The sequence below is a fragment of the Ranitomeya variabilis genome, chromosome 4 (genome assembly GCF_051348905.1).
Source record: "Ranitomeya variabilis isolate aRanVar5 chromosome 4, aRanVar5.hap1, whole genome shotgun sequence".
NCBI lineage: Eukaryota > Metazoa > Chordata > Amphibia > Anura > Dendrobatidae > Ranitomeya > Ranitomeya variabilis.
In genome coordinates, this window is record NC_135235.1 from 337,478,502 (window position 1) to 337,491,860 (window position 13,359).

General features: G+C 43.4%; 1 protein-coding gene across 13 annotated transcripts in view; it reads left to right on the forward strand.

The window, feature by feature from the left end:
* Positions 1-13,359, forward strand: part of PHLDB1 (pleckstrin homology like domain family B member 1) — a 282,210-nt gene that overhangs the window by 111,574 nt on the left and 157,277 nt on the right. For all 13 annotated transcript variants that reach the window (XM_077250609.1, XM_077250611.1, XM_077250603.1 and 10 more), the window contains 3 exons: positions 711-830; positions 3,438-3,561; positions 4,927-5,097. In XM_077250609.1, the coding sequence (XP_077106724.1) occupies positions 771-830; positions 3,438-3,561; positions 4,927-5,097 (355 nt within the window). In that variant the 5' untranslated portion in view covers positions 711-770. The remainder of the gene's footprint in view (positions 1-710; positions 831-3,437; positions 3,562-4,926; positions 5,098-13,359) is intronic.

Consider the following 13,359-nt stretch of genomic DNA (forward strand, 5'->3'; position numbering starts at 1 on the left):
ACTGAATGGAGCAATATATGGGGTCCATTATACTTTATGGAGGACTATACTGTTTGGTCTAAAATATAAACTTTTGAATACCCCCCAAGGCAGCACTGTGTATTGTGAGGATTCACCAGTTTCTGAGCTATTGTATAATTTACAATAAATATCACTCATGTAATGTAAGAAGTAAGTGAAATCTTTGGCAATGTACTATCCCTATAGTTCTCCGCCGTATCTGTGCATCATGAATTGTGGTATGTGTCAAAGGGGCCCACTGAGACTCTTTCCCCTGGGCTGACAAAAACCTGGAGTCGGCCCTGTATCAAGCCATGGGGTTGCTGATCTTCCTCTTTGCCTTGATCCTTCTATTCTTCCCACCATGATGTGCTTCTCCAGTGATTGCTCTCTTTGTATGATGTGTCCAAAGTGGGCAAGTCGCAGCTCGGGGATCCTTGCTTCGAGTGACATGTCTGGCTTGATTTGTTCCTTAATTGATTTGTTTGTTCTTCTTGCCATCCATGGTATTGGTGACATCCTTCTCCAGCACCACATTTTGAAGGTATCGATTCTTCTTCTGTCTTGTTTCCCTATACTGTAGTCCAAAAAGTAGAAACCAGTGGCAATGACAGTAACATCAGATGAGCGCATTTACCCGGACCAGAAATAAAGCAGTTATCCTTATGTTACTGACACTTAACTGAGCTTATTCTGGTATTTCTCATCAGAGTGACTTGGAAACAGAATCCCTTCCTGAGACTGAAGCAGAACTAGAATCTGAAGAGGCAATGAAGTCAGTGACAAGAGAGATGGCAAGTCCTTGCCGGAAAACACATGCCGTTGTGCAGGTAATTCAGCAATTTAGTCATAAACAGGTTCACGTGATACATTTAATTATTCAAGGGTCAACTAAACTTTCTTATAGAATGGTTTACTGATAACGATGAATATTTACCTATTATCTATGGAAAGAACAGAATACTAATGGCACCAGAATAAAGTCACCTGAGTCTGCTGATCTTGGCAGGACTGTCCAATGTGTACGGGGCCTCACAAATCTCCCATCTAAGGGCACGTCAACTAGAAGGGATGAGGAAAGCATTATTATAGGATTTGTCCAATAAGACCCAATGAAAACAACAGTATAGGACTGTGGGAAAGAGGAATTCTTAACAGCAATTGTAATGTGCTGTGGATTAATTATTAGAGCTAATTGGATTTATTCTAAGAATGATTTCTTGTAGCATTAAGCTAATCTTATAATTAGATAAGGAATGAGAGCTCAGGAGCAGACACTTGAGGCTTACGGCTTATTGAAGAACAAAACGGAAGACAAAACACAGATTCAAGCCATTCATCCAAAAAAAGGTTCATCCATTGTGTTCAATGTAATGTTAACCTTCAGAATGAATACGTCAGTGGCCAAACTGGGCAATCAGTGTAAAGGTACCGTCACACTCAGCGACGCTGCAGCCATATAGACAACGAGCCGATCGCTGCAGCGTCGCTGTTTAGGTCTCTGGGGAGCTGTCACACAGACAGCTCTCTCCAGCGACCAACGATCAGGGGAACGACTTCGGCATCGTTGAAACTGTCTTCAACGATGCCGAAGTCCCCCTGCAGCACCCGGGTAAATATCGGGTAACTAAGCGCAGGGCCGCGCTTAGTAACCCGATATTTACCCTGGTTACCATTGTAAAAGTAAAAAAAACCCACAACATTACTCACCTTCTGATGTCTGTCACGTCCTCCGGCGTCCACAGGGTTATGCGCTGCTGCTCAGAGCTTCCTGCACTGAATGTGTCAGCGCCGGCAGTAAAGTAGAGCACAGCGGTGATGTCACTGCTGTGCTCTGCTTTACTGCTGGCGCTGACACATTCAGTGCAGGAAGTTCTCGGCAGCAGCGCGTAACCCTGTGGACGCCGGGGGACGTGACAGACATCAGAAGGTGAGTATGTAGTGGTTTTTTTTTACTTTTACAATGGTAACCAGGGTAAATATCGGGTTACTAAGCGCGGCCCTGCGCTTAGTAACCCGATATTTACCCTGGTTACAAGTGAACACATCGCTGGATCGGTGTCACACACACCGATCCAGCAATGACAATGGGTGATCAGCGACGAAATACAGTTCTGGACTTCTAGCTCCGACCAACGATATCACAGCGGGATCCAGATCGCTGCTGCGTGTCAAACACAACGAGATCGCTATCCAGGACGCTGCAACGTCACGGATCGTCGTCATTCTCGCTGCAAAGTCGCTTAGTGTGAAGGTACCTTTAGACCTCAACACAATAGAACATTTGTGGGAAGAGTCGAAGAAAAGCTGTATACATACCCAAGTGAGGCGACCAGTATGATCCAACTCTGGGAACATGTAGGAGAGGCCTGGGACCAGATTTTGGTTGACACATGCTTGAATCTGATTGAAAGCATGCCCAGAAGGATTCAGGCAGTGTTGAAAGCCAGACGTGGATTTACGAAATACTAACAAAATATTACAAATTAAAATTTACAACTTTAGGAGCAAAACAGTGACAATGCAGGGACTTGATAAGAATCTGCATAACTGATCATATGCTAAATAGTTGCAAGTCAGATTTAAAGGGAACCTGTCACCAGGTTTGGCCGATATAATATACGGCTACTGCCTTTCAGGGCTATAATCTTCTATAATGCTGTAGATAAGCCCTCGATCTGACCTGCAAGAGAAGAAAAATAAGTTTTATTATACTCACCTGGGGGCGGTCCGGTCTCATGGGTGTCGCAGGTCCGGCGCCTCCCATCTTCTTATGATCCCTCCTGTTGCTTCATGGCTCCCCGACATTGCGCTCCTGCGCAGGCGTTCTCATCTGCGCTGCTGAGGGCAGAGAAAAGTACTGCAGTGCGCAGGCGCTGGGCCTCTCTGACCTTTCTCGGATCTCATTTCTTTGTATAAATACATGTGTGATCAATACAAAGGACCGGTACATGACTTATTGCTTCCAAAGACCTTACAAAAGACCCGGGGGCACTCATTACGTATGGAGGAAAAGCGATCTTGGCAATTAAGTAGGAAAGGATTCTTTACAGTAAGAGCAGTCAGACTGTGCAATGCCGACCACAAGAGGTAGTAATGACCGACACTGTAACAGCCTTTGTAAAGGGCTAGATGATTTTCGCACAACAAATGGCATTGTGAGTTATAAATACTTTAATCTAGCAATAGAGAATGTAGAACTGGTGGAGACAGATTTAATTTCATGGACTTATGGTTTTTAAACTTATATAACTATGTTGAGCATGGATTTGTATGTTTTAATTAATAATTATAAAAGCCTCATCCTAGCATCAAAGTATTAGTAGAGGAAAACAAGCCGACAATGCAGAATAGAAGTGAAAGCCTCCGATGTCTGCCTGTACCTGGATCCTTTCGTCTGCCTTATGGAATTGTCTGGACCATTTTCTTGCACACAGAGCACTCCTCTGGATCTGATAGACACAGGAAAGAGTCTGAAAGTGCAGGCCGAAAAGCCCCATCTTGTGAGTCTTGGCAGTGGGAGGCTGAGCACCGCCATCACTCTGCTGCCTCTGGAAGAAGGTACCGGCTGCAAATACTTAGCGCAATCCAACCATAATAATATTTATCTTATCTGCAACTTTTCTGTGAATGAACTTTCGTTATAGTTTAGCATTTTAGAATTGCTTCCCCATGACTAATGATAGTTTATCTCACTAAATACAGTGCACATTCCCATACTATTATATACTTCCATAACTTTATGTATTTATATAGTTCACCCATCTTCTGACTCATCTGTTTGCTTCTTTATACTTCATGAAGCGTATGGACCTGTAGCTGTAAGAAGCTGTCCGTGCACATAATTAGCAGACATATACCACAAAATACTGCACAATGTTTAGATGATAGTGTGAATCCAGTGAATGCCATACACACAGATTCATTCCCTATCGTAATGTAGACACACCAGATAAAGTTTTCACAGATTGCCAACACTTGGTTTTCAGGTTTTGGTAATACAGAAAAGACAGTAGAAAACTAATAAGCGATATTGTATCATTAGACCTACAGTATACTTAAATAACCAACCAATGACACACTTTGATAGAGTTCCCAAATACAGATATGACCCTATAAACAACTCATACAGATTTGTGCTGATAGAAAATATAAGAAAAACAATAAACATAAATAAATATAATTTTATTAATTACAATACATAAAGTGGAAGACACAAAAAAATAAAAACAACTCATAAAACAACAAAAAAAAGTATGGGCAATGGTAAATCACATCATGTCAAAAGACTATGATGAATTACAGACCTAATAGCTTAGTAAAAAAAGAAATGGGGAGGGGAAAGTGTAAAAAGTTGCACAAAGTGTAAGTATAATCAGGGAACCAAAGACGTGGCTATATGAAAATATAACACAATAATCAAGATAAAATTCCTAATTCATAGAACGACTAGACACAAAAACTCCAAATAATTAATTGGTATAAATTACAATAAATAAACATAAGGAACCCCTCACAGCTATTAAAGTGCAGTAGTGCAATGACCCCCATACCCACAAGCAAACGCCATCAGAAATGCGCCAGTTAACAGACCGCACTGCCCAGTACCCTGACGCGCGTTTCACATTAGCTTTGGCATGGGGTCTTTCATTTTTGTGTATTGTAATTAATAAAATTATATTTATTTATGCTTATCGTTTTTGGTTATTTTTTATTAGCATAAGTTTTGATGAGTTATTTATAGGTTAAAGACAATAGAAAAGCAGGAGAGACAGTAGAGATCTGTAGTTTTCTCAGACTCCATGCTTCTCATTTCTATGGCTAGCTTTATATGTGACATGTGTAGATGATAAGACAAGTTTGCTTCCAATGTTTGAGGCTATTTTGCTCTTCCTGACCTTTTTTTTTTTTCTTTTTTTACAATAGGAAGGACGACTTTGGGTCACGCATCCAAAGATATTTTCCTAAGGGGCCCGGGTATTGCAGCTGAGCACTGCTTTATTGAGAATACCCATGGCACGCTGACTCTTCATCCATGTGGGAATCCCTGTGCTATCGATGGACTTCCAATAGCTCAACCTACTCGCCTGACACAAGGTACAACATGAGGCCAATACCGTCTGTAACAAACTATGGTTTTATTAGCTAGAGCTCTAAATTCTGATAAGAAAACACTCATTACAGCTCAGACCGGCCCCATGTTACCGGCTGACAATGACATCTGGCTCCTACAAAATGGCCGACCTTGTCCTCCTCTAGTGTGCCAAGCTTTCCTATACAAAAGAGCAGACTGCACAGTGTTGTGCTCTACAATGGCAGCCAATGGGCGGCGTATGACACTATGTCTGTATAGGCTTCCCACCTGCGGTATACGGCAAGGATCATGCATATTATATATGTCTGGGTCGGCCTCTGTGGCTGGATGCATGCAGTGTTCAGAGCATGCACAACCCAGTTTCAGAGACTGTTGTGGCTGTTCTGCAGCTAAAATCCCTTCCACTTCAATCAAAACTGACCTGCAGTACCTGATAATAGCCACAACTCAATGAAAGGCGCTGTGCTGATTCGGCCCTATACACTGTGTACATCTCTGACTGCAGCAGGTGCTGCACACAGCTGATCACTGGAGGTGCTGGTTCTCGGACCCCCACCAATCTGATATTGACATGTCATCAAAGTATAATGTATGCCATGGATTACCCCCTTATTGGAGAGTCTGTGTGTAGGGGGAAAAAAACTGCTGCCTGGTATCTTTAATGACAGTTTATATCCCCTTGAATCCCATTGAAGGTCAGCATGCTGATTCTTTTCCCCCAATATGTCAGTGGAGACTCTGGGTCCCCAACATTGGCCTCTCCCCTTATCAACAATTTTCGTGTTATGTCTTTGGGTTGGGTTGTCGTAGGAGTTCACCCACACTGTATGGACCTGTAATAAGGCACACATACTGTATACATCTATAGGACTCCTTTTGATATTGTACAAAGCATGTATGCCTTTTGTCATTTTGTCATCTGATGGGGCATCATGGAGATATTGTTTTCTACAGTTATTGCACCTAGAGTAGGATATCTGTATGTATTGTACCATACTGAGGCGCATTATGGGAGCACACCGACCCATAGGGACTCCATGTGCCAGCTGCAAGCATTCATGCACACATCTCCTCCAATGGTTGTCCAGGACATTAACTCAATGTGCAGTACTCAGAAGCCGCCACTACGCAATGTATGGCGTTGGTGTGTTCCTCCCCATACATCATTCCATCTGCTTCCAGTACAGTTTTCAGCTTGCTGGTGGGGGTGCTGGGCGACGGACCACACTAGCTTCATATCCTGAAGTCATCAATTGTTAAAGGGGTTATCTAGGCTTGGGGTACAAGTCTGCAGTCACTGTATGTGACTGCAGACTTGTGAATCCTCACAAGCATGCTCACTGCGTGCTGTATTTTCCAGTGCTGGGAGCGGGCGGTCATGTGACAGCAAGTATGTGACTTGCATTCCAACTAGACGTGTCTGGCCTCACTTAGTACACTTGCATTGAGCATGGCCCCGCACGTCTAGTCTGCATGTGATCACATGTATGTACTGTATATCATGTATGCATGCACAATGAGGATTCACAAGTCTGCAGGTACATAGAGTGACAGTAGACTTGTACCCTAAGTCCGGACAACCATCTTAAAGGGATTGAAAACCATCTACTTTTTTTCCTCTTAATAACTGATGTAAACATTTCAAGTTTTTTTAGAGCCATGAAAATGGATGTGTGCCTAGAATAGATGATTACATATGTTTATATGGCTTATCTCTATGGGAATGTTAGAGCAAGAATACCTTTGCTGTGATCTCACCAGGAAAGTCATCATCGAAATTATGCAGAGCAAAGTATTAGCTAGTCTGGACAATTATCAAGACATTGTTTGGTGTGAACGGAAACAAAACATTCAGTCTCCATGTGCTTGTATGGAAAGAACTGCTGCAATAAGTGCAGGGATTGTGCCATGTTAGACATTTCTGACATATCTGCACCTTAGCAATAAATATAGCGTGCACTCTGTCCAATAGACGAGGTGCTGGTGCAACGGACCGAATGGTCACAAATATAAGACAAAATTTACATTCACCGCACTCTCTTGTGGATTATCATGCAAAAAATTATGAATTTACTACAACATAATCTGGGAGCGTAACAGAATGCTGAACAAAGCGACATACAAGAAAACGTTTCGGCTACATGATAATGGTGCAGTCTAAACACATGATCAGTGGGTGCCATGATGTTTTATGCTGCATAGAAGATCATTGTTCTCGGCAGCACATCGTCCTGAGTAAACAATCCTCATGCTGCCGAGAAGAATGGCAGAGTATGCACAGTGAATACTCTGCTGTAGATCTGTTACAGATCGCTCCCTGCACATCTAATATATAAAGCTGAATGTGTGTGTATGTGTGTATGTCGGGGATTGGCATCTGCACCATCGCAGCTACAGCCACAAAATTTTGCACAGTCACACGTCTGGACCCTGAGAGCGTCATAGGCTATGTTGTGAGGCAAAATTTTAACCCCGCGTGTTCCAATTCACCAAACAATTTTGCCCCTATCTACATAATGGGGAAAAAGTGAAAGGAAAAGTGTTGGAGGCGAATTGACAGCTGTCAGATGTGAACAAGGGGGACTTAATGAGTGAGAGCGCTGGCGCCAAAGAGTATATACCGTACAGTTGCTAAGGTGGGGCCCCGACATGGGATACTCACCACACACAGGGATATAAACACACACACAAAATGCGCCACACACTACCACGTGCTTGAACACATATATCACCCTCAGCACACATTTCACCACACATACACCAACCTCGCCACATAAAAGTCGAAACACAAAAGTCGCCGCTCAAAACTCGCCACGCGCAAAACTTGCCACATGCAAAACTAGGCTCACGCAAAACTCGCCACACGTGCAAAACTCACCTCATGGAAAACTCGCCACACGCAAAACTTGCACACGCGGATAAATTGCCACATGCACAAAAGTTGCAACACATGCAAAAGTTGCCTCACACAAAACTTGCACATACTCAAAAGGCACCACACATAAAACTCGCCACGCGCAAAACTCGCCATGCGCAAAACTTGCTGCACACAACTTGCTACACTAACCTGTCACATGCAACTTGACACACAAAAAGTTGCTACACGCATGTCGCCACACAAAACTCATCTCACAAAAGTCGCTACATGCATGTCGCCACACGCAACTCAACACACACAACTTGACACATGAAAGTCGCCCTAAAACACACACAAGTCTGGTATATCCTTCAAAAATAAAAATCTGATTAATAAGCAGACAAACTCCAAGGACAACAAATGTACCATATAGGAAATACGGCAGCTGTCAGTCACATGACCTGTCTATTATGTGTGTGTGTGAGCTAATATATACTGCCAGGGGGGAGGGCTTCCTGATTTATCAGGCTGCCAATTTAGCTTACAAATACTGAGGTAAAAATACTGAGCAAATAACGTGTGAACGAGGTCTCATACAGGAGGAGATGACACACAGATATATACTATATACAGGAGGAGATGACACACAGGTATATACTATATACAGGGGAGATGACACACACATATATACTATATACAGGGGAGATGACACACAGGTATATACTATATACAGGGGAGATGACACACACATGTATACTATATACAGGGGAGATGACACACAGGTATATACTATATACAGGAGGAGATGACATACAGGTATCTATATATATAATTGTCTAAGGGTTTTTCTGTCTGTCTGTCTGTCCTGGAAATCCCGCGTCTCTGATTGCGGCCTCGACCAATCAGCGACGGGCACAGTATCGACGTAGATGTCATAATGGTTGCCATGGCGACGATGATGTCATAAAGGTTGCCTCGACCAATCAGCGACGGGCATAGTCTGCCGCGAATTCTGGAATCATCATTGTCCATATACTACGGGGACATGCATATTCTAGAATACCCGATGCGTTAGAATCGGGCCACAGTCCGCACAGTCTGCCGCGAATTCTGGAATCATCATTGTCCATATACTACGGGGACATGCATAGTACCCCTCACCCATTGCCCATGCTTCGACTGGCACGATTGGTCTGGAGGCAGATAAAGGGAGTTGTTGGCTTTACAGATATTACAGTATAGCTGAAATGCCCCTATGGAAGAATAATGACTTTCCGGCGCTGCTAAATCACCCGTCCACTGATTTTTGGGTGCTACATGGTGTTATCTTGGTGGGAGATTTACATGACCAAGGGACCTTTATGTCCTTTGGACAGTTACAGTCTAAATACGATATTCCAAGATCCCAATTTTTTCGTTTTTTACAATTAAGATCAGCTTTCCAGTCATACATGAGGGGGGCAGGTACAGGCCACACAATTTCGTCTTTACCTCTGATAGGAATCCTCAAATCCCAGGGACCCCAGGGCCTTATTACGAGGGGCGGCCTCGACCAATCAGAGACGCGGGATTTCCATTATGACATCTACGTCGATACTGTGCCCGTCGCTGATTGGTCGAGGCCCAGGCGGCCTCGACCAATCAGAGACGCGGGATTTCCAGGACAGACAGAAAAACCCTTAGACAATTATATATATAGACTAGATTGTGGCCCGATTCTAACGCATCGGGTATTCTAGAATATGCATGTCCCCGTAGTATATGGACAATGATGATTCCAGAATTCGCGGCAGACTGTGCCCGTCGCTGATTGGTCGAGGTAACCTTTATGACATCATCGTCGCCATGGCAACCATTATGACATCTACGTCGATACTGTGCCCGTCGCTGATTGGTCGAGGCCCAGGCGGCCTCGACCAATCAGAGACGCGGGATTTCCAGGACAGACAGAAAAACCCTTAGACAATTATATATATAGATAATATATTGGTCCAAAAGTAGGTGGACAGAAAATAACATTTATTTTGAGTTATTATTTATTTTGAATTTTTATTCTGTAAACCAGAGAGTTATGTGACACAAAATAGTTAATGAATTACATTTCCCACATGTCTACTTTACATCCCTGGCGGCCTCGACCAATCAGCGACGGGCACAGTATCGATGTAGATGTCATAATGGTTGCCATGGCGACGATGATGTCATAAAGGTTGCCTCGACCAATCAGCGACGGGCACAGTCTGCCGCGAATTCTGGAATCATCATTGTCCATATACTACGGGGACATGCATATTCTAGAATACCCGATGCGTTAGAATCGGGCCACAATCTAGTCTATATATATAATTGTCTAAGGGTTTTTCTGTCTGTCCTGGAAATCCCGCGTCTCTGATTGGTCGAGGCCGCCTGGGCCTCGACCAATCAGCGACGGGCACAGTATCGACGTAGATGTCATAATGGAAATCCCGCGTCTCTGATTGGTCGAGGCCGCCAGGCCTCGACCAATCAGCGACGGGCACAGTATCGACGTAGATGTCAAAATGGTTGCCATGGCGACGATGATGTCATAATGGTTGCCTTGACCAATCAGCGACGGGCATAGTCTGCCGCGAATTCTGGAATGATCATTGTCCATATACTACGGGGACATGCATATTCTAGAATACCCGATGCGTTAGAATCGGGCCACAATCTAGTCTACTATATAATTGTCTAAGGGTCACTTCCGTCTTTCTGTCTGTCCTTCTGTCTGTCTGTCTTTCTGTCTGTCACAGATATTCATTGGTCGCGAGACCACTACGTCATCATCTCGCGAGACCGCAATGCACTCTTGGGACCGGAGCGCGCGAGGAGCGTCGGTAACCGCTTCGCCTGGATTCGGGGCCAACGGAAGGTGAGTATATAACTATTTTTTATTTTAATTCCTTTTTTTTAACAGGAATATGATGCCCACATTGCTATATACTGCGTGGGCTGTGCAATATACTACATGGGCTGTGCAATATAATACGTGGGCTGTGGAATATAATACGTGGGCTGTGCAATATACTATGTGGGCTGTGCAATATACTATGTGGGCTGTGCAGTATAATACGTGGGCTGTGCAATGTACTACGTGGGCTGTGCAGTATAATACGTGGGCTGTGCAATATACTACGTGGGCTGTGCAATATACTACGTGGGCTGTGCAGTATAGTACGTGGGCTGTGCAATGTACTACGTGGGCTGTGCAGTATAATATGTGGGCTGTGCAATGTACTACGTGGGCTGTGCAATATAATACGTGGGCTGTGCAATATAATACGTGGGCTGTGCAATATACTACGTGGGCTGTGCAATGTACTGCGTGGCCTGTGCCATGTACAGCGTGGGCTGTGCAATGTACTACGTGGGCTGTGCAATGTACTACGTGGGCTGTGCAATGTACTGCGTGGGCTGTGCAATATACTGCGTGGGCTGTGCAATATACTGCGTGGCTGTGCTATTTACTCCGTGGGCTGTGTTATATACTACGTGGCTGTGCTATGTACTCTGTGGGCTGTGCTATATACTCCGTGGGCTGTGCTATATACTACGTGGCTGTGCTATATACTAAGTGGCTGTGCTATATACTACGTGGCTGTGCTATTTACTACGTGGGCTGTTATATACTACATGGCCGGCCGCGAACAATCAGCAACAGGCGCAGTCCGGGCGCGAATTGGCGCGGGATTTGAATCACGCTTCGCTAATTGGTCGCGGCCTGCCGAATCCTGTGTATTCAATGTATTATTCTAAAATCTTCATAAATAAACTACATACATATTCTAGAATACCCGATGCGTTAGAATCGGGCTACCATCTAGTATACTATATACAGGAGGAGATGACACACACATATATACTATATACAGGGGAGATGACACACAGGTATATACTATATACAGGAGGAGATGACACAGTGGTATATACTATATACAGGGGAGATGACATACAGGTACATACTATATACAGGGGAGATGACACACGGGTATATACTATATACAGTGGAGATGACACACAGTTACTGTGTATACTATATACAGGGGAGATGACACACAGGTATATACTATATACAGGAGGAGATGACACACAGGTATATACTATACACAGGAGGAGATGACATACAGGTACATACTATATACAGGAGGATATGACATACAGGTACATACTATATACAAGGGAGATGACACACAGATATATACTATATACAGGAGGAGATGACACACAGGTATATACTATATACAGGAGGACATGACACACAGGTATATACTATATACAGGGGAGATGACACAAGTATATACTATATACAGGAGGAGATGACACACAGATATATACTATATACAGGAGCAGATGACACACAGGTATATACTATATACAGGAGGAGATGACACACAGGTCTATACTATATACAGGAGGAGATGACATACAGGTACATACTATATACAGGAGGAGATGACAAACAGGTATATACTGTATACAGGAGCAGATGACACACAGGTATATACTACATACAGGAGATGACTTACAGGTATATACTATATACAGGAGGAGATGACACACGTATATACTATATACAGGAGGAGATGACATACAGGTATATACTATATAAAAGAGGAGATGACACATAGGTATATGCTCTATACAGGGGAGATGACATACAGGTATATACTATATACAGGAGATGACATACAGATATATACTATATATAGGAGGAGATGACATCCAGGTATATAGTATATACAGAAGAGATGACATACAGGTATATACTATATACAGGAGGAGATGACACATAGGTATATACAATATACAGGAGGAGATGACATACAGGTATATACTATATACAGGAGATGACATACAGGTGTATACTATATATAAGGGAGATGGCAAACATGTATATACTGAGGGTAAAATGAGAGGTGTGAGGTGAAAATGAGGGGTGTGAGGTGAAAATGAAAAGGTGTGAGTGCAAAATGAGAGGAGTGAGGGAAAATAGTGGAGTGATTGGAAAATGACAGATGTGAGGTCGAAATGACAAGTGTTAGGGGGGAATGAGAGGAGTGAGGGGGAAAATGAGAGGTGTAAGGGAGAAAATGAGAGATGTGAGGGGGAAAATGAGAGGCGTGATGGGAAAATAAGAGAAGTGAGGTGCTATAACTAACCAAAGATATTTACTATGCCCAGGCAACGCCGGGCTCTTCAGCTAGTAGTTTATGAACAGGTTATTAAATGACCACTGACCCGTGACATGCTTGTTGGCAGACAGGGGAGAGCACTACCCAAAATTTCAGGCCGCTGTTCATACGGTGAGGCTGAGTACATCCCGCTTTAGGCATACGTCTTGATGTGGACATAAGGTGACATTAATGGATGGTTTAGAAACCCTCTG